This window comes from Mercenaria mercenaria, chromosome 1, assembly GCF_021730395.1.
Source record: "Mercenaria mercenaria strain notata chromosome 1, MADL_Memer_1, whole genome shotgun sequence".
In the NCBI taxonomy this organism is placed as follows: Eukaryota; Metazoa; Mollusca; class Bivalvia; order Venerida; family Veneridae; genus Mercenaria; species Mercenaria mercenaria.
The window spans coordinates 88,047,123-88,065,930 of NC_069361.1; the positions used below are offsets into that span (position 1 = coordinate 88,047,123).

Genomic DNA, 18,808 nt, shown 5'->3' on the forward strand with positions numbered 1-18,808 from the left:
TGATTGACTCTGAATTACAGCTTTGCCAGTAAAAGGGGCATAACAGTCAATAGCTTTGAATGTAACAGAGATATTAGACATTATATAAAACTTTAACAAAAAAATGAAGTTAAAAAGTGGCATAACTCTGTCAAAATTCAAATCAAGAGTTATGAGGATTGTTTCTTCTGGTGTAGACTTATATTCATTATTGTGTGGCCAAAAATGTTGGATTTTGCCTCTAAGTTGTGTGTCCGTGCGCTTAATTTATGTCGATAAAAAAACCTCCAGTTTTGAGACCCCAACTCCAGCTGAAAAATGGCAAACCTCCAGTTTTGGGATTCTGAGCTTATCACATGTATGCTTGAGGCTATACAGTTCAAGTAAGCATTATGAAAGTTCAGTTAGTACAAGCAACCTGTGTATCTATTTATCCTTGATTTCCATATTCTTACATACTAACCCTTATCATTCTGCTATTCAGTCAGTATCTTTTTGGTAAGCACCCCTTTTAACAGTTAACTGTACTGTCCAAACTAGAAGATGGAGAAGTTCATTATAGAAATTTAGCAGGGTAATGTCAAAATGAAACTTATAACCCCCTGGAAATTTAGGCATTACTTTTTTCATATAACAAGCAGTATTATATCAAAATTGTAGAAAATTCTCTAACTTTTAGACAAATAACTATTTAAAAATTTCAACAAAATTGAATAATGCAATATTATTTCAATCCTTTTATGATCTCTACCAATTTTCAAATTTCTGTGTATTAAACATTCAAACATCATTTACTGGTATAAGGCTACAGTGGTACAGATATTGATTTATCACCAAGTTCTGGTCAAATATGAAGCAGAACTTACATTTATGAGAAGATAAATAAGTCATTTTGCCTTTGTTACGATTTTCCTGCGTTATAACAGAATTCATTCATTTTTTATATTTTACAACTAGAGACTTTTGCAAGAGTATTCATTTTCTTAAGGAGGTAGGTTACCTTTATATTTGTATGTGCGCATGTCCAACCGGAAGCTAACGTGACGATTTACGACGTAGTTTACGACAAACTAAATGTGTTTGTATATTCATTCTTCTGAAAACAAATCATAGACCTGTCTTCGATCTGACGCTTTATGGTTTAATAATGCAGAAATAATGAATAAATTGCGGCAGAAACGCTTCAAAACAATTTTGCCTTAAAATGACGTCATTGACGTCATGACGTTACGTGTCAGTTACCGCGCAAAATTAATAGCCTTTATCTTGAAAGTATGTAATTCTGTGCATTTTCTTTATTCAAACTATTTTCAAATAACCATTATTTGCAGAAATATTTTTTATGAGTCTTTTGCTCTGAATAATAATCAATATTTTGCTTCTTTTATGTAGTTACATTGAAATGTTATGCGGAATGTACGAAAATGGATGATGGTAACCAATGTTATTTGGAATATAGTTAGGTGAGAGGTTACTTGTTACGGCCATTTTCAAATAAAAAATCTAGCAGTTTGATTTGTAATACCTATTTTTCAGGTTCCGTTGATAATTTGTTACTTATATACTAAAACTAAGATCTAAAATTGTTCAAATTTCCCCTTACAGAAGAAAAAGGCCTGCTGCGTACTCTTGCTGTGTACATACAGCGTATATGATGCGTACATGATGTGTACTGAAGTCAAGGGCTTTAAATAGTACGCAGGATATACACCGCACATACACCGATAGTACGTTTGTAGTACACTTTTGACATGCAAATGAGCTCTGCCGCGTACTACTTGCTGCGTACATGCTGTGGACTACATAGTACACAGGATGTACGCTGGAGGAATTTAGTATGCGTGAAATAGTACGCAGCATGTACGCGGCACATACACTTTTCACATGCAAATGAGCCTGCGGTGTACTACCCCTGCGGCGTACATGCTGTGTACTCCTGTGGCGTACATGCTGTGTACTCCTGCGGCGTACATGCTGTGTACTCCTGCGGCGTACATGCTGTGTACTCCTGGCCCGAGTCCTGCGGTGTACATGCTGTGTACTCCTGCTGCATACATGCTGTGTACTCTTGTGATAATGTAAATTCCTTACCCCACCAACTTTTGTATGCAAATGCTGATCATTTGGACAGAAAGAAACAGAAAAAAGATAAGTGACATGCATCAATAAGTATTTACCCTTACCAAAATAATGTAGACTGATGTTATCAAATAAATTAGTATGCTTTTCTTCATCCACTTTTCAATGAAATAAATCAATTTTTGTAGCATGTAATTTGGTAAACATTTGAAGAAAATGGCATAACTGCATCAAGGGGAAACAACTTTAATGCAACTAAATATAAGTGTTATGATTTATTATAGATGATGTGTGCGTAGTATGTATTTATTTTGATTAAAATCCATCTGAGAACAATCTAGGACTGGAATTATATAAGCATTTATACACTTTTACGTCCGTAAAAAGTAGCGCACCAAAAAATTTTGGATTGATTTTTTCCAATGGGGCGAGCGCAAATTAGCCAAAAACATTCTGAAAATATACGAGCGGCAAATCCGATGAACAACTTTTTAATCTGGTGAGGCCTTAATGAGTTAACATAATGAGCATTAAAGCCTTTATAAAACATGATAGAATGGTGTTTTGCTTAAGAGTATTCAAATAACAGTGAGAGCTATTAATTCTTCTCATTCGGGCGCTGTTGAGGCATTATCTTGGTAATTATTTCATGTATTACAAAATGTAATGCAACGAAGTTCAAATAAGGCTTTTCAATTATCCAAGTTAGAAAGCTCCAGGATTAATTCAAAATGAAAAAGAATATATTTTTACACTGCATGCAAGGTGCAGCTCAGAAATCACTAAGATGTAAGCTTCACAAATGACATTGCAAATAGTAAATGGCAAATTTTCATTGTTCAGAATACCGGTAATCTGAACTATTCTATGCTATTAAGATAAAAGTTACTCGGAAATAAAGTTCTTCCTTCCAAAAAAAAAAAAAATGTACAAATCCTTCCTGCATGAAGTGTACTTCAGACTTTTACCTAAAAAAATTCAAAGTATAAACACCAAAAGAAAATGAACAAGTCCCTCCCGCATATATGAAGTTTACTTCAGACTTTAACTTATAAAAAAAAAACTGAGTATAAATGCCAAAAGAAATTGTACAAGTCTTTCCCGCGTATATGAAGTGTACTGCACAAATTTCAAAGTATCTGCGGTGTACATGCAGTGTACTATTTTCTTGTACAAGTCCCTCCTGCATACATGCAGTGTACTCCTTAAATTTTCAGAGTCTGTGCTGCGTACTTGAAGTGTACTAGTGACCTCCTGCGTACATGCTGTGTACTCGTCGAAATAGTACGCGGCATGTACGCGGCATGCGGTGTATGTAAAATGTACTCCTCTGGCGTACTGCTGTGTTCGCGGCATATACACAGCAAATACGCAGCATGTACGCCACAGAGGCTTGCTTCTGTAAGGGTCAGTAGAAAATTGTGGTTTCTTGAATTGAAATGATGTTACCATGGAAACGAAGCCCGTGACCTATGTATCTAAAGGTAAAATTCAAAAGCGTTGACACTAGTCTATTTAAGAAACACAACTTCGGCTTTTTATTTTCATTTCATCAATATCCATGAGAATAATAGTAGCATGCTGAACGATTTTTCCATGAACAATGCCAGACGAGGGGTACAGCTGTAAGTATTCTAAGCTTAGAAATGTGTTTGAATAAATGCAGATAACACGAAAATATAACTTACGTTAGAAATAATATGTTTTAAAGCTACATCAACTAGAAAGATAATCTTATTCAATATTATTTTATAAGAAATTCTGACAAAAAGCAAGATATAAGCCATTTTAAACATCTCTGTTGTCATGGTTACTTTAAACTTTAAGAAAAATAGGGTACCATGTATAGTGCTTGGTATTTTGTTAATAATATTACCCAAATATTCCATGTTTTTCATTAACAGAATGGCACTGAAGCCGTCGAAAACCCCTATTTTTATACATAGCTGTCTAAAAATGAGAGAAAATGCGTTACCATGGAAACACGAGCCCCGCGACATATACATTTTAAGCTTATATTAGAAAGCTAACGTGCATACTAGTAAAATTATAGATTATGCTGACTTCTACGGATATCAATGAAACTAAAATACACTGAAAAGTGTTAAATATCCGTATTTTCCTTCTTCTTTCCATATGAAATACCTTTGGAGGGTCATGTTCTTCAAACCTGAATAAAAACTGAACTTGAAGGAACAGAGACAAACGAAACTGAGATTTTAGCAATTAAAACTTCATATAACACGAACTACAAAAAGACGTTGCGGTTCAACTAATTTGAATTTACCCTTGTAACAAGGTAACCTACCTCCTTAATTTTCCCTGTTAGACAAATGAGCCATGCCATGAGAAAACCAACATAGTGGCTTTGTGACCAGCATGGATCCAGACCAGCCTGCGCATCCGCGCAGTCTGGTCAGGATCCATGCTGTTCGCTTTCAAAGCCTACTGCAATTAAGAGAAACCATTAGTGAACAGCATGGATCCTTACCAGACTGTGCGGAGGCTGGTCTGGATCCATGCTGGTCGCAAAGCCACTATGTTGGTTTTCTCATGGCGCAGCTCAAATTGCATTCATTCTCAAGGCGCAGCTCAAATTGAATTCAAAGCATTTATCTCATTTCTGTGTTTTCATTTGTACCTTGTATCTACATGTATGTTAGCAAAGTACTAAATATTTATGTACATCTAAAGCATTTCTTCACTTCTTCTCTAGTATTTTTCTTTATGTTTCTTTAAACTAAGACAAAAGCTAACTAACTTGTATTTATAACTGCAAACATTATATTAAAAGTAGTTTCCTCCTGATCCATGTGATCTACATTGCCTCTTCTGAGGAATTCTGCTTATGTTATAACACAAAATGTCATTTCCATTGAATTATCCTTTTTACATTTACCCTTTGCCATGAAACACGCACTAATGTGTTTTAACAGCACTTGAGTGTGAGAATCTTTCTGTTAATACAAGTTTACTCTCCTCTAAACCCGCACCCACCCCGCGCCCCTCCAAAAAAAACCAGACAAGAACAGGAAGTTTTATGCTAGAATACTTAAAATGATGTCAACATCAAAACTTTATTACACTACTGTAATAATAAAATTATGTAATGGTTTCATTTCACTCCCACAATGTCTAACATGTGATAAAAACATTTACTAGTACATCTTTCTATATTCTCATCTTGTCTTTTGTATACAATGTAACTAACTTAGAACATCATGTTGAAAGCTTTTCTCTCCTCTATGACTTCTCTTCTTTATGTTTTGTCTCATTATGAAGCTTTAAATCATTGCTACGAATACACGCAAAGTTACATATATCACATTTGTAGTGTTTTGTTTCTATATGTCTCTTCAAACCACTGCTGTAAGTACTTGCAAAGTCACAAACATCACATTTAAAACATTTGTCTCCAGTATGCATTCTCATATGTCTTCTCAAGTCACCTGAATAACAAGACGCGTAACTACAGGAAGTACATTTAAATGATTTGTTTTCCAGATGTTTTCTTGTATGTCTCCTGAAATTACTTCCATCAATAGTTACATAACTACAAACGTTGTATGTGTATAATCCATTTCCAGTATGGATTTTCATGTGTTTCTTTAAAGAACTGCTTTCAATACATGTGTAATCACAAACACCACATTGGAAACTTGTCTCTCCTGTATGCACTCTCATATGTCTCTTGAAAGCAGAAGCAGAGTTACCTGCATAATTACAAACCTCACACTGAAAGCATGTCTCTCCTGTATGTTTTCTCATATGGTACTTCAAAGCATTACTCTGAATACATGCATAGTCACAAATACGACAGTTATAACATTTCTCTCCAGTGTGAATTCTCTTATGATTCCTTAAAGTATTTGGGTCAGTACATGCAAAGTCACAAACATCACATTTATAACATTTATCTCCTGTATGTATTCTCTTATGTCTTTTTAAAGCATTGTGTTTATTACCTGAATAATTGCAAACATCACATTTAAGGAGGTAGGTTACCTTGTTACAAGGGTAAATTCAAATTACTTGAACCGCAGCATTCTTTTGTATTTCGTGTAATATGAAGTTTTAAGTGCTACAATCTCAATTTCGTTTGTCTCTGTCCCTTCAAGTTAAATTTTTATCCAGGTTTGAAGAACATGACCCTCCAAAGGTATTTTATATTGAAAGAAGAAGGGAAATACGGATATTTAACACTTTTCAGTGTATTTTAGTTTCATCGATATCCGTAGAAGTCTGCATAATTGATAATTTTACTAATATGCACGTTAGCTTTCTAATATAAGCTTAAAATGTATATGTCGCGGGGCTCGTGTTTCCTTGGTAACGCATTTTTCTTCATTTTTAAACAACTATGTATAAAAATAAGGGTTTTCGACGGCCTCAGTGCCATTCTGTTAATGACCAACATGGAATATTTGGGTAATATTATTAGCAAAATACTAAGCACTTTACATGGTACCCTATTTTTCTTAAAGTTTAAAGTAACCATGGCAACAGAGATGTTTAAAATAGCTTATATCTTGCTTTTTGTCCTAATTTTTTATAAAAAGTATTGATTAAGATTATCTTTCTAGTTAATGTAGCTTTAAAACATATTATTTCTAACTTAAGTTATATTTTCGTGTTATTTGCATTTATTCAAACAAATTTCACAGCTTAGAATACTTACAGCAGTACCCCTCGTCTGGAATTTTTCATGGAAAAATCGTTCAGCATGCTTCTTTTATTCTCATGGATATTGTTGAAATGAAAATAAAAAGCCGAAGCTGTGCTTCTTAAATAGACCAGTGTCAACGCTTTTAAATTTTACATTTAGATACATAGGTCACGGGCTTCGTTTCCATGGTAACATCAATTTAATTCAAGAAACCACAATTTTCTACTGAAATTGCAACAATTTTAGATCTTAGTTTTAGAACATAAGTAACAAATTATCAACGGAACCTGAAAAATAGGTATTAGAAATCAAACTGCTAGGTTTTTTATTTGAAAATGGCCGTAACAAGTAACCTTTCACCCAACTATATTCCAAATAACATTGCTTATCATCATCCATTTTCTTACATTCCGCATAACATTTCAATATATCTACATAAAAGAAGCAAAATATTGATTATTATTCAGAGCAAAAGACTCATAAAAAATATTTCAGCAAATAATGGTTATTTGAAAATAGTTAAAGTAAAGAAAATGCACAGAATTACGTACTTTCAAGATAAAAGCTATTGATTTTGCGCGGTAACTGGCACGTAACGTCATGACGTCAATGACGTCATTTTAAGGCAACATTGTTTTGAAGCGTTTCTGCGGCAATTTATTCATTATTTCTGCATTATTAAACCATAAAGCATCAGATCGAAGACAGGTTCATGATTAATTTTCAGAAGAATGAATATACAGACACATTTAGTTTGTCGTAAACGCCGTCGTAAATCGTCACGTTAGCTTCCGGTTGGACATGCGCACATACAAATATGAAGGTAACCTACCTCCTTAAAACATTTCTCTCCAGTATGCATTCTCATATGTTCCGTCATACTATTTGAATTACCAGTTGCAAAACTACATAAAGCACATTTGAACGATTCCTGTTCACTATTTACAGGAGTTTGTATATCTGAAGGCATTTCTCTGTTGGTGTTAAAATTGCTTGTGTAACAACGAACTTCATTCTCATTCTGTTCAGTTTGTGTACTTTCACCATCGGTATGTATTCTGGATGGAACTTTTGCTATAGTAGTTGATTTACTTACATAACTTTCAACATCACTCACTGAGCACCTTTGTTCCATTTTTATGTCTATAAAGCATTAATATACTTAATTTGATTATGTTTTCAAATGGTGCTTTATTCTATATGTAAATTTTGTGCTTATTGAGACTTTCCTTGGCAAACAGACTTTTTTTGCAGAGATTTTCTCACAGGAGTTCTTCTTTTCATTTACTCAAGCACTGAAAAAACAGGAACATACAAATATTTTATCATTTAGTTAACAAAAGCTGTCAGTAGATACAGAACACTTCTCTATTTCATTGCTGGATAGAAAGTTGGTCATATCTGAGGGTGCCAAACTGGCACAGCCCATCACAGCAAATTACTTTTCTAACTCCACAGTCAGCTGTTGTTGTTTTTTCTTTTTTCATCTCTGCCAAATTTTGAAAGATTTGAATGAAAACTGAACACATTGTTTAATGATCAGTTCAGTTAAGTGAAACACAACAGTGATATAAATTGTATATATATTCATTGAGCTATGACAGCTGCAATAAGGTAAACCAAAAATAAAAAGTCACAAAATGAATGCAACTTGGTGCTGGTCTCTATGCCGCAAGTAGTGCCACCTGCGGGATTATAAACAATTTTGCAGCCTATATTACAATCTTCAAGGGATAGAATGTAATCTTATCCTGACAAAGGATTCTATTCTGCAAGTGTACATTAATAGACTAAGTATCAGATTTGTATTGAGAAATATGCAAAAGTTAGGCAGTTGAGATTTTGTGCTACTTTAGTGGTGCGATATTAATCCGCGAAAACACAAGTGCATATTTCTTGATGCAAAGCTTATCATCATTTTGTAACATATTTATTTTTACTAATAAAATCATACATATTTTGCTTCTCTGGCTGAGAAAATTTGAAAATTATTGAGGTAAATGTACTTCTTGATTCCACGTCATCCATTAATATGATGTCATTAGTGAGGTCACAAATCTGATATGAAATTAACGTGCTGATATTAAAAATACTGACGGATGTTTCATTTCAACTAAACAGAGCTGAACAATAATAATTTGAATTCATCAAATTCATAGGTTCAAAGTGTACTACTGCTATTTGGAATTTACTAATTATGTGACTTTTGATTTAAGGGTTACCTTATTGTTACCCTTACAGTTAAATGAGTTTACTTCAGACTATTATCGTTGTTATGTTTTATTATAATAAAATGATCACAAAAAACATTGTGTACAAATTCTATTCAAATTTGCCTAAATTTGGCATAGATAAAAACAAACAAGAACTGTCACTATTAGTGACAAATGCCCCCAAAGCCTGCCCAAGAATACTAAAGTTGTCTGCGCAAAATATACCAGAATAGTTAAAGTATGAATCATTTTGTGACCTTGACCTGATAGACCCGGGTCATAAGTGCAACATACCTTCTCAATATGGTTAACATTTGTGTCAAATCATTCTTAAATCCCTTGATAAATTGCAGAGTTATGGACCAGACAAGAAACAGATCATGTTAACCTTTGACTTCTAAGTGTGACCTTGACCTTGGAGCTAGGGGTCTGGGTCTTGCAGATGACATGTCACCTCATCATAGGAAACATTTATGCCAATGAATTTTAAAATCCCTTTGTCAATGGCAGAATTATGGACCAAACAAGAAACATATATGTTAACCTTTAACCTCAAAGTGTGACCTTGACCTTTGAGCTAGGGGTCTGGGCTTGTGCATGACACATCGTCTCATTATGGGGAACATTTACGCCAGTTAATTTCAAAATCCCTTGATGAATGGCAGAGTTATGAATCAGACACAAAACAGACCCTTTTACCTTTGACCTCTAAGTGACCTTGATCTTGGAGCTAGGGGTCTCGGTCTTGTGCTTGACATGTCGTCTCATTATGTTGAACAGATATGCCAAGTTATTTCAATCCCTTTATGGATGGCACAGTTACAGTCTGGTCAATAATTTAGGACGAACAGTGTGATTTTAATATGCCCACCTTCGGGGGCATAAAAAACAGGTGTGTAGTTAAATACACCCTACTTAATGAGCAGGTTCAGTTGTCAATCTTCTCAATTTCCGCTAGTTCAAGGACAATAACACTAACACACTGGATCGCGCACATACAACATCCAATGATTTCATTTTTTTGTTATAAAATTCCTCAATGGTCATTTCTTTTATGGACATTGCCAAACACTTATGTTCAGTTGCTAAGTGAAACAAACAATGACTTTACATCTGTGCTTCTTTCACTATGATATGGCTGGAACATTGCCTAGATATGGTCAGTTTCATGTTGTCTCAGGGAGGCGCTTGGGCACTGCTTTAGTGGGTATTTCACCCACTTGTATCTTTTTTCATTTCCTTTGGTCATTTGGTCCCCCTCATGATAAAATGTGGTAAACTCGTCCCCCTTTTGGTCAATTCATCCCCCTTTTGGTAATTTTGTCCCCTTAAATATATGAAGCAGTTTTTCTTTTTTATGATATGGAATACATAATTAGGTTGGTTAAAATAATAAAAGAAATATACTGAAAATATAAGACAATTAACTGAAATAAAATGAAATTAAATACAATGCCTTTAGTAATAAAAATATAATATAATAATCAACCTTTTAAGAATCATAGTAAGAAAAGAGAGTGCAATAAATGCTTATCCCTGATCATAATAAAAGAAAGTTTTAATTAGAAATACAGTAGAAAACAGGAGCTGTCGAACAACAGCAACGCTCCACTATTCAACAGCCTTGTCAACTGAATGAATACAAAAGTCAAAAAAAGGGGCATAATTTTATAAAAATAGGAAACAGGCTTATGGAACCTGCACAATGCTTATCAGCTCATGACAGTGGACAAGTGTGTGAAGTTTTAATCCATTCCCAATAGTGGGTACTGAGATACTAGCTTACATATAAGAATTTAACCAAAAAACTATTAAGTTGTACAAGAGGGTCATGATGACCCTGAATCGCTCACCTGAGTAATATGAACCACATGTTTCAAATGGCAAACTGACACTAAAATATTAGAAAGTAGGTTAGTAGGTCACATTCATGGTCACTGAAAGACAGTTTTAAGATTAGTGTGCAAAACTGTACATGTCATCCAAATTTCAAGGCTGTATCTTAAAAAAACAAGAAAGTACGTCAGTAGGTCAAGGTCACAGTCAAGTGATCCCTAATCGCTTGGGTCTTCAGGTAATTATAAATAAACAGTCTTGGAAATATGACATGACAATTTTGAAGTATGTTTTCCTATATAACTCATAATTATAACAAGTGACCCCTAGGGCGGGGCCTCTTTTCACCCCAGGGGCATAATTTGAACAAACTTGTTAGAGATCCACCAGGCAATGTTACACACCAAATATCAAATGCCTAAGCCTTGAACTTTCAGACAAGAAGATCTTTAATTTTTTTCCTACACAAGTCTATGTTAAACTTGGTACCCCTAGGGCAGGGCCTCTTTTCATCCTAGGGACATAATTTGAATAATTTTGGTAGAGAAACACTTGGAAAGGCAACATACTTAATATCAAAAGCCTAGGCCTTGCAATTTCAGGCAAGAAGATTTTTAAAGGTTTTTTTTCCCTATACAAGTCTATGTAAAACATAAGACCCCCAGGGCAGGGCCTTTTCACCCCAGGGGCATAATTTTAACATTTTTGGTAGAGGACCACAAGGCAATGCTACATACAAAATATTAAAGGCCTAGGTCATGTGGTTTTGGACAAAAAGATTTTTAAAGATTTTCCTTTGGGTTGCTATGGCAACCAGAGTTCTGCATGGATTAAATTCTTTGAACAATTTTGAAAGGGGACCACCCAAGGATCATTCCTGTGAAGTTTGGTGCAATTCTGCCCAGTGGTTTTCAAGAAGATTTTTTTAGAAAATGTTGACGGACAGACGACTGACGACTGACAACAGACGATGGACACTGAGCGGTCACAAAAGCCTTTGGCTCAGGTGAGCTAAAAAGGGACAGAATTTTGAAAAAATGCAAAGTAGAGTTACTGAACCTTTGCACTGCATGTCATATCATGACAGTGAACAAGTGGGTGAAGTTTCAATCCTTTCCCATTAGTGGATACTGAGATACCAGCTTACATACAAAAACTTAACCAAAAACTGTTAAGTCGAAAAAGGGGAATAATTTTGAAAAAATGCAATGTAGAGTTATGGGACCTGCATAATGCATGTCAGATCATGACAGTGAACAAGTGTGTGAAGTTTCAATGCATTCACATAAGAGGGTACTGAGATACCAGCTTACATACAAAAACTTAACCAAAAACTGCTAAGTCGAAAAAAATGCAAAGTAGAGTTATGGGACCTGCACAGTGCATGTCAGATCATGACAGTGAACAAGTGTGTGAAGTTTAAATGCATTCCCATAAGAGGGTACTGAGATACCAGCTTACATACAAAACCTTAACCAAAAATTTCTAAGTTGAAAAAGGGGCATAATTTTGTAAAAAAAAAGCAAAACAGAGTTACGGAACCTGAGCAATTAAAGTCAGTTTATCACAGTGAACAAGTGTATGAAATTTCAATCCATTCCCGTAAGTAACTAGAAAATGCTTTTGTAAAAAAGCGCATGTCTCCCCCAATGCAAAGTCCTATAGGCAAGAAGTCAATAGGGGTTAGGAGCGAAAGTCAAAGAGACACTGATGGTTAGCTGCAATAGGGATCATCTACTTGGCATGTCCAGTCATCCCGCTAAATTTCAACACTCTTGGCCTAGTGGTTCTCAAGTCACTGTTCAGGCTCCTGTGACCTTGACCTTTGATCAAGTGGCCTCAAAATAAATAGGGGACATCTACTCTGCATGTCCAATCATCCTATTAAGTTTCAACATTGTAGGTCAAGTGGTTCTCAAGTTATTTCCAAAAAATGATTTTACATGAACAGGCCACTGTGACCTTGACCTTTAATAGACTGACCCCAAAATCAATAGGGGTCATCTACTCTGCATGTTCAATCATCCTATGAAGTTTCAACATTCTGGGTCAAGTGGTTCTCAAGTTATTGATCGGAACTGGTTATCAATGTTCAGGCCCCTGTGACCTTGACCTTTAACGGAGTGACCCCAAAAACAATAGGGGTCATTTACTAGATGCATGAACAATCATCCTATGAAGTTTCAACATTCTGGGTCGAGAGGTTCTCAAGTTATTGATTGGAAATGGTTTTCCATGTTCAGGCCCCTGTGGCCTTGACCTTTAACAGAGTGACCCTAAAATCGTTAGGGGTCATCTACTCTGCATGACCAATCATCCTATGAAGTTTCATCATTCTGGGTCAAGTGGTTCTCAAGTTACTGACCGGAAATGGTTTTCAATGTTCAGGCCCCTGTGACCTTGACCTTTCACAGAGTGACCCCAAAATCGTTAGGGGTCATCTACTCTGCATGACCAATCGTCCTATGAAGTTTCAACATTCTGGGTCAAGTGGTTCTCTAGTTATTGATCGGAAATGGTTTTCAATGTTCAGGCCCCTGTGACCTTGACCTTTGAATGAGTGACCCCGAAATCAATAGGGGTCATCTACTCTTCATGACCAATCATCCTATGAAGTTTCAACATTCTGGGTCAAGTGGTTCTCTAGTTATTGATCAGAAATGGTTTTCAATGTTTAGGCCCCTGTGACCTTGACCTTTGATGGAGTGACCCCAAAATCAATAGGGATTCCTACTCTTTATGATCAATCATCCTATGAAGTTTCAACATTCTGGGTCAAGTGGTTCTCTAGTTATTGATCGGAAATGGTTTTCAATGTTCAGGCCCCTGTGACCTTGACCTTTGAATGAGTGACCCCAAGATCAATAGGGGTCATCTACTCTTCATGACCAATCATCCTATGAAGTTTCAACATTCTGGGTCAAGTGGTTCTCTAGTTATTGATCGGAAATGGTTTTCAATGTTCAGGCCCCTGTGACCTTGACCTTTGATGGAGTGACCCCAAAATCAACAGGGGCCATGTACTCTTCATGAACAATCATCCTATCAAGTTTCAACATTCTGGGTCAAGTGGTTCTCTAGTTATTGATCGGAAATGGTTTTCAATGTTTAGGCCCCTGTGACCTTGACCTTTGACGGAGTGACCCCAAAATCAATAGGGGCCATGTACTCTTCATGACCAATCATCCTATCAAGTTTCAACATTCTGGGTCAAGTGGTTCTCTAGTTATTGATCGGAAATGGTTTTCAATGTTCAGCCCCTGTGACCTTGACCTTTGACGGAGTAACCCCAAAAACAATAGGGGTCGTCTACTCCAGCAGCCCTACAACCCTATGAAGTTTGAAGGTTCTAGGTCAAATGGTTCTCCAGTTATTGCTTGGAAATGAAGTGTGACGTACGTACGGACGGACGGACGGACGGACGGAAGGACGGACGGACGGACAGGGCAAAAACAATATGTCTCCTGGGGGAGACATAATTACTGAGATACCAGCTTACATATAAAAACTTAACCAAATCGAGACGTGGACGCCGAAGCGGACGCAGAGGTGTGTCCAATAGCTCTACTATTCTTTGAATAGTCGGGCTAAAAATAAATAAACAACTGATATCTGTCACATATGTATTATTCTTATGTGCTTTTCTCTGTTAAAACACTCTCATGCTAGAATGACGTCACATTTACGTGCAGTGACATCAAAGTTTTTGTTGCAATCAAGAAAGAGCGCTTCTATCTTTTATCTACTGTTTTAGATTAAGGGCATATTAGAATCGAAATAATTTATACCAAAACCCTGTTTTATCACTATTTATGCACTCGGGCAGTAATACTTTGTCGAATAATTTCATTCTGGCCCTCGTGAAATTATTACGCCCAACGTATAACAGCCCATCGTGCATAAATAGTGTTAAAACACTCTTTTGCTATAAATTATTTTGTAACTAAAGGTAACCGACATAATTTAAATTAATTTATGTCATTAAAATAAAACAAAGTACTTCAAACATCAGGGAAAAGGGGTTCTAAAATAAGTAGAATGAGCCTATACCTATAGATATATACGAAAGGTGTTAAAGTTTATTAATCACATTAAAAGCCCTTGATTGGGCTGATTGGAAGGTGTTAATGGTATTCATTGCATAAGAAGTTGTTGATTGACTGAATAAAATGTATTAATAGTTCATTGGATTGAGGAAATTATTTGTTATAAAAAAAAAGTTTGATCTTATTCAAGAGTTTGAAAATACAAACATTAAAAAAAGCAATCATGTTGTAGCAGACTTTCACACATACACACACACACGCACACTAAAACAAACAGAAAAAGCAAAAAAAGAAAATCCTCTTTGTTAGAAGCAAAAAAGCTCTTAAAACAAACGAAAACTTGTGTAACAATAGGGGTACTAATTTGGAAGCAATTTCAAAATATCGCCAGTGGAACCCCTTGACAACTTTATTTCAACTCCATCCAGTATCCCCGTTTCTCGTATTCTCTGGATTTCTCATAATTATCGTTTTTTGCCTTAAAGTTGTCAAATGATATAATGTTTGTTATTTTCTACACAGGAATGGTACAAAACTGACACACTGAAAAATTTCAAGTGATTTGAACGCAAATTGATGAAACTATTGGCATTTTACTGAATTTTCCAAAATATAGATTATTTCCCGGCTGCTTGATCCATTAGTCCAACTAATTTGATGCGATCCTAGAAATTATTGAGATATTTTTTTTCACAATGGCAATATCCCCACTCACGTCAAACACTCGAAAGATCAAACAAGAGGGCCATGAAGGCCCTGTATCACTCACCTGACCTATTGACCTAAAGATCATCAAGATTAACATTCTGACCAAGTTTCATTAAGATATGGTCATAAATGTGGCCCCTACAGTGTTAAAAACCTTTTCCTTTGATCTGACCCGGTGACCTAGTTTTTGACCCCACATGACCCAGATTCGAACTTGACCTAAAGATCATCAAGATTAACATTCTGACTAAGTTTCATGAACTTTTTGACCCCATCTGACCCAGATTTAAATTTTATCTATAGATCATCAAGATTAACATTCTGACCAAGTTTCATCAAGATATGGTCATAAATGTGGCCCCTACAGTGTAAACTAGCTTTTCCTTTGATTTGACCTGGTGACGTAGTTTTTGATCCTACATGACACATATTCAAACTGGACCTTGAAATCATCAAGATTAACATTCTGACCAAGTTTCATGAAGATACAGTCATAAATGTGGCCTCTACAGTGTCAACAAGCTTTTCCTTTGATTTGATCCGGTGACCTAGTTTTTGACCCCACATGACCCAGATTCAAACTTCACCTAAAGATCATCAAGATTAACATTCTGATCAAGTTTCATGAGGATATAGTCATAAATGTGGCCTCTAGAGTGTTAACAAGCTTTTCCTTTGATTTGACCTAGTGACCTAGTTTTTGACCCCACCTGACCAAGATTTAAAGTTGACCTACAGATCATCAAGCTCAACATTCTGACCAAGTTTCATTAATATATGGTCATAAATGTGGCCTCTACAGTGTAAACTAGCTTTTCCTTTGATTTGACCTGGTGACTTAGTTTTTGATCCTACATGACCCATATTCAAACAGGATCTTGAGATTATCAAGATCAACATTCTGACCAAGTTTCATGACGATTCAGTCATAAATGTGGCCTCTACAGTGTTAACAAGCTTTTCCTTTGATTTGACCTGGTGACCTAGTTTTTGATTCTAGATGATCCAATATCTAACTCGTCCAAGACTTTATTGAGGGTAACATTCTGACCAAGTTTAATTAAGATTGGGCCAAAATTGTGACCTCTAGAGTGTTAACAAGCTTTTCCTTTGATTTGACCCGGTGACCTAGTTTTTGACCCCAGATGACCCAATATCGAACTCGTCCTAGATTTTATTGAGGGTAACATTCTGACCAAGTTTCATTAAGATTGGGCCAAATATGTGACCTCTAGAGTGTTAACAAGCTTTTCCTTTGATTTGACCTGGTGACCTAGTTTTTGACCCCAGACGACCCGATATCAAACTCGTCCAAGACTTTATTGAGGGCAACATTCTGATCAAGTTTCATTAAGACTGGGCCAAAATTGTGACCTCTAGAGTGCCTTTGATTTAGGCTCTGCCTTTGATTTAACCTGGTGACCTAGTTTTTGACCCCAGATGACCCAATATCAAACTCGTCCAAGATTCTACTGAGGGTAACATTCTGACCAAGTTTCATTAAGATTGGGCCAAAATTGTGACCTCTAGAGTGTTAACAGTCAAATTGTTGATGACGCCGACGACAACATACGATGGACACAGGGCGATCCCAAAAGCTCACCTTGAGCACTTTGTGCTCAGGTGAGCTAAAAAACTGAAGTAATTTACGATGTAATTTTCATCGCTGTTGATGCTTTACATGCTATAGGTTTAAATGCCAATTATTTCACAAATTGGTCATAAATTCAAACAAGAGCACCGCCTTGCGGGTGCTGACGCTCATCTGATTTTTTTTGTATAATAGAAATATTGTTCTACCCATAATTTTCTAAGTCTAAAAAGGGCCATCATTCTTGCAAAAAGCAGGATAGAGTTATGTTTCTTGATGTACAGTGTCCACTTATGATTGTGAAAAACTGTTGCAAGTTTTAAAGCAATAGCTTTGATAGTTTATGAGAAAAGTTGCCTTAAACATAATGCTCAACCAAGAAAAGGATTTTCTAAGTCCAAAAGGGGCAATAATTATTTCAAAAAGGAGGATGGAGTTATGTTGCTTGCTGTACAGGGTCAGCTTATGATGGTGAACAAGTGTTGCAAGTTTCAAAGCAATAGCTTTGATAGTTTAAGAGAAAAAGTTGACCTAAACATAAAACTTAACCAAGAAATCTGATATTTTCTAAGTCCAAAAGGGGCCATAAATCTTGCAAAAAGCAGGATGGAGTTATGTTTCTTGCTGTACAGGGTCAGCTTATGATGGTGGACAGGTGTTGCAAGTTTTAAAGCAATAGCTTTGATAGTTTAGGATAAAAGCTGACCTACACATAAAACTTAACCAAGAAAACTGATTTTCTAAGTCCAAAAGGGGCAATAATTCTTGCAAAAAGCAAGATGGAGTTATGTTTCTTGATGTACAGGGTCTGCTTATGATGGTGAACAAGTATTCCAAGTTTCAAAGCAATAGCTTTGATAGTTTAGGAGAAAAGTTGACCTAAACATAAAACTTAACCAAGAAATCTGATATTTTCTAAGTACAAAAGGGGCCATAAATCTTGCAAAAAGCAAGATGGAGTTATGTTTCTTGCTATACAGGGTCAGCTTATGATGGTGAACAAGTCTTCCAAGTTTCAAAGCAATAGCTTTGATAGTTTAGGAGAAAAGCTGACCTAAACATAAAACTTAACCAGGCAACGCCGACGCAGACGCCGACGCCGACGCCGACACCGACGCCGACGCCGACGCCGACAACCGCTCAAGTGATGACAATAACTCATCATTTTTTTTCAAAAAATCAGATGAGCTAATAAAACTTACATGTTTAAAAAGCGGATTCAATTCCTCAATACTCCGCACTAAACACAGAACAGTTATGGGAAAATTTCTCAAATACCCTAAACAACCTTACAGAAAAATGGATTCCATCCAAACAGTCAACTATAAGAAATCACCTTCCATGGGTCAATCAGGACATTAAGAAACTAATCAGAAGGAGGAACCAAGCTTTTAAAAAGGTTAAGAAAACTAGCTCATCTTCTGATCGTAAGAAATTCCTAGACTTAAAGCACCTAGTGCTGAAAAAGGTAAAAGAGGCTCATAGCCAGGCACATCCTAAACTTGAACAACACTGATGCCTCACTCCCAAATAAACCAAATACTTAGAAACTGTACATGTACTCACTTATCAAACACTCGAGACAGGAATCTTCCTCTATCCCTCCCCTAAAGTATGAAAATAAACACCACCAGGATGAGAAGCTAAGGCAACAGTACTGAACAAACAGTTTCAGTCTGTTTTTAGCCCC

The 18,808-nt window shown here is 36.0% G+C and overlaps 1 protein-coding gene across 1 annotated transcript; it reads right to left on the bottom strand.

The window, feature by feature from the left end:
• Positions 1-5,301: 5,301 nt before the first annotated feature.
• Positions 5,302-5,826, bottom strand: LOC123531419 (zinc finger protein 454-like). Its single transcript, XM_053522738.1, has one exon. It carries the CDS (start codon positions 5,824-5,826, stop codon positions 5,302-5,304), a length of 525 nt encoding a protein of 174 aa, XP_053378713.1.
• Between the last annotated feature and the right edge of the window lie 12,982 nt (positions 5,827-18,808).